At 38.2% G+C, this 1,191-nt stretch overlaps 1 protein-coding gene across 1 annotated transcript; it reads right to left on the bottom strand.

Annotated features, from left to right (window-relative positions):
- Positions 1-13: 13 nt before the first annotated feature.
- LOC124891097 (putative late blight resistance protein homolog R1A-3) lies at positions 14-989 on the bottom strand (the record flags this gene model as incomplete). Its single annotated transcript, XM_047402910.1, has 1 exon — positions 14-989. A coding segment is annotated over one exon (976 nt), but the record flags the coding sequence as incomplete, so codon positions are not given.
- Positions 990-1,191: the final 202 nt, after the last annotated feature.

Raw genomic sequence — 1,191 nt, 5'->3', positions numbered from 1 at the left:
AAAAGGTTCCAACTCTCATCCGGACCCATTATATCCATCTGCAAAGAAAGATTCTCTGTCCCAACATCGCGAGCTACTTCAGTGTTATGGATCGTCAACAATATTCTATTCCCCTTGTTTTCACTTGGAAAACATAGTCTCACGGCATCCCATGCTTCACTTTTCCACATGTCATCCAATACAATTAAATATCTCTTACTCTTTAAACTCTTTTGTAGCATGTTTGCAAGATCTGCCTCATCGTCCATGTCAAATGTGACATCCTTTGTACAACGCAGAAGGCTCAACAAGATTTCCTTTACATTGTGCTGTTGCAAAATAGTAGCCCAGGCACAAACATCAAAATGAGAACGGATGCATGCATCATTGTAAACTTTGTTTGCTAAGGTTGTTTTACCTATGCCTCCCATCCCGACAATCGGGATGACTTTGGGTTCACCAGAGTAGCTTCTAGTAAGATCTTCTACCAACCGTTTCCTTTGATCATCACGTCCAACCATACTGTTCTCAACATTCCGAATATTTTTTGATGAACTTGGAAACTCTTGAACTGTTGATTCTTTTGATGCATGTTTGCCCTTATCTTGAATCTTTGTGGACTCTTTCCAGATACGATCAGTGTCCTCTGCTACTTGTTGCAGTCTATCAGAAAGTCTCTCATGTGCCTTTTCTCTCAGATTTTTATCATTTGCCAATACAACTTCAGTTACGCTTAGTTGAATTGTTTGTTCAACAATATTTGCAACTTCTTTTACCTGTTCTTCAAAATCTGTCATTTCGCCAGAAACATTATTTTTCTCAAAGTTCTTGATAAATACTTCCAGGGAACTAGTCTTTTCACGAAGAGCGCAAAGTTCTTCTCTGTGATCACAGATTAGAGATTGCATGGGCGAATTGGATGTCAAGAGCGATTCTATTGTTCTCATAAGAGAAGCCACACTTGCAAGAGTCATATCTACTATATTCACGTATGCCTTTGCGATTATGACCTGAAAGCAGCAAGATGCAAAAGACGTCAATGGTATTATAGATAACGTGATACACAGATTGGCAAAAAATGCAGGCATAAACTAAACGAGATGAGGCGATTTATTAGTTATGTTACTTCAGATGATTTTGCACTTCGATGGTATAATCTCCAACCATTTGAATTTGGTTAAAGATTAGGTAAATAATAATATTTAACAGCGC

Source organism: Capsicum annuum, unplaced genomic scaffold (assembly GCF_002878395.1).
Source record: "Capsicum annuum cultivar UCD-10X-F1 unplaced genomic scaffold, UCD10Xv1.1 ctg30436, whole genome shotgun sequence".
NCBI classification, from domain to species: Eukaryota; Viridiplantae; Streptophyta; class Magnoliopsida; order Solanales; family Solanaceae; genus Capsicum; species Capsicum annuum.
This window is presented reverse-complemented; position numbering and strand designations above follow the sequence as displayed.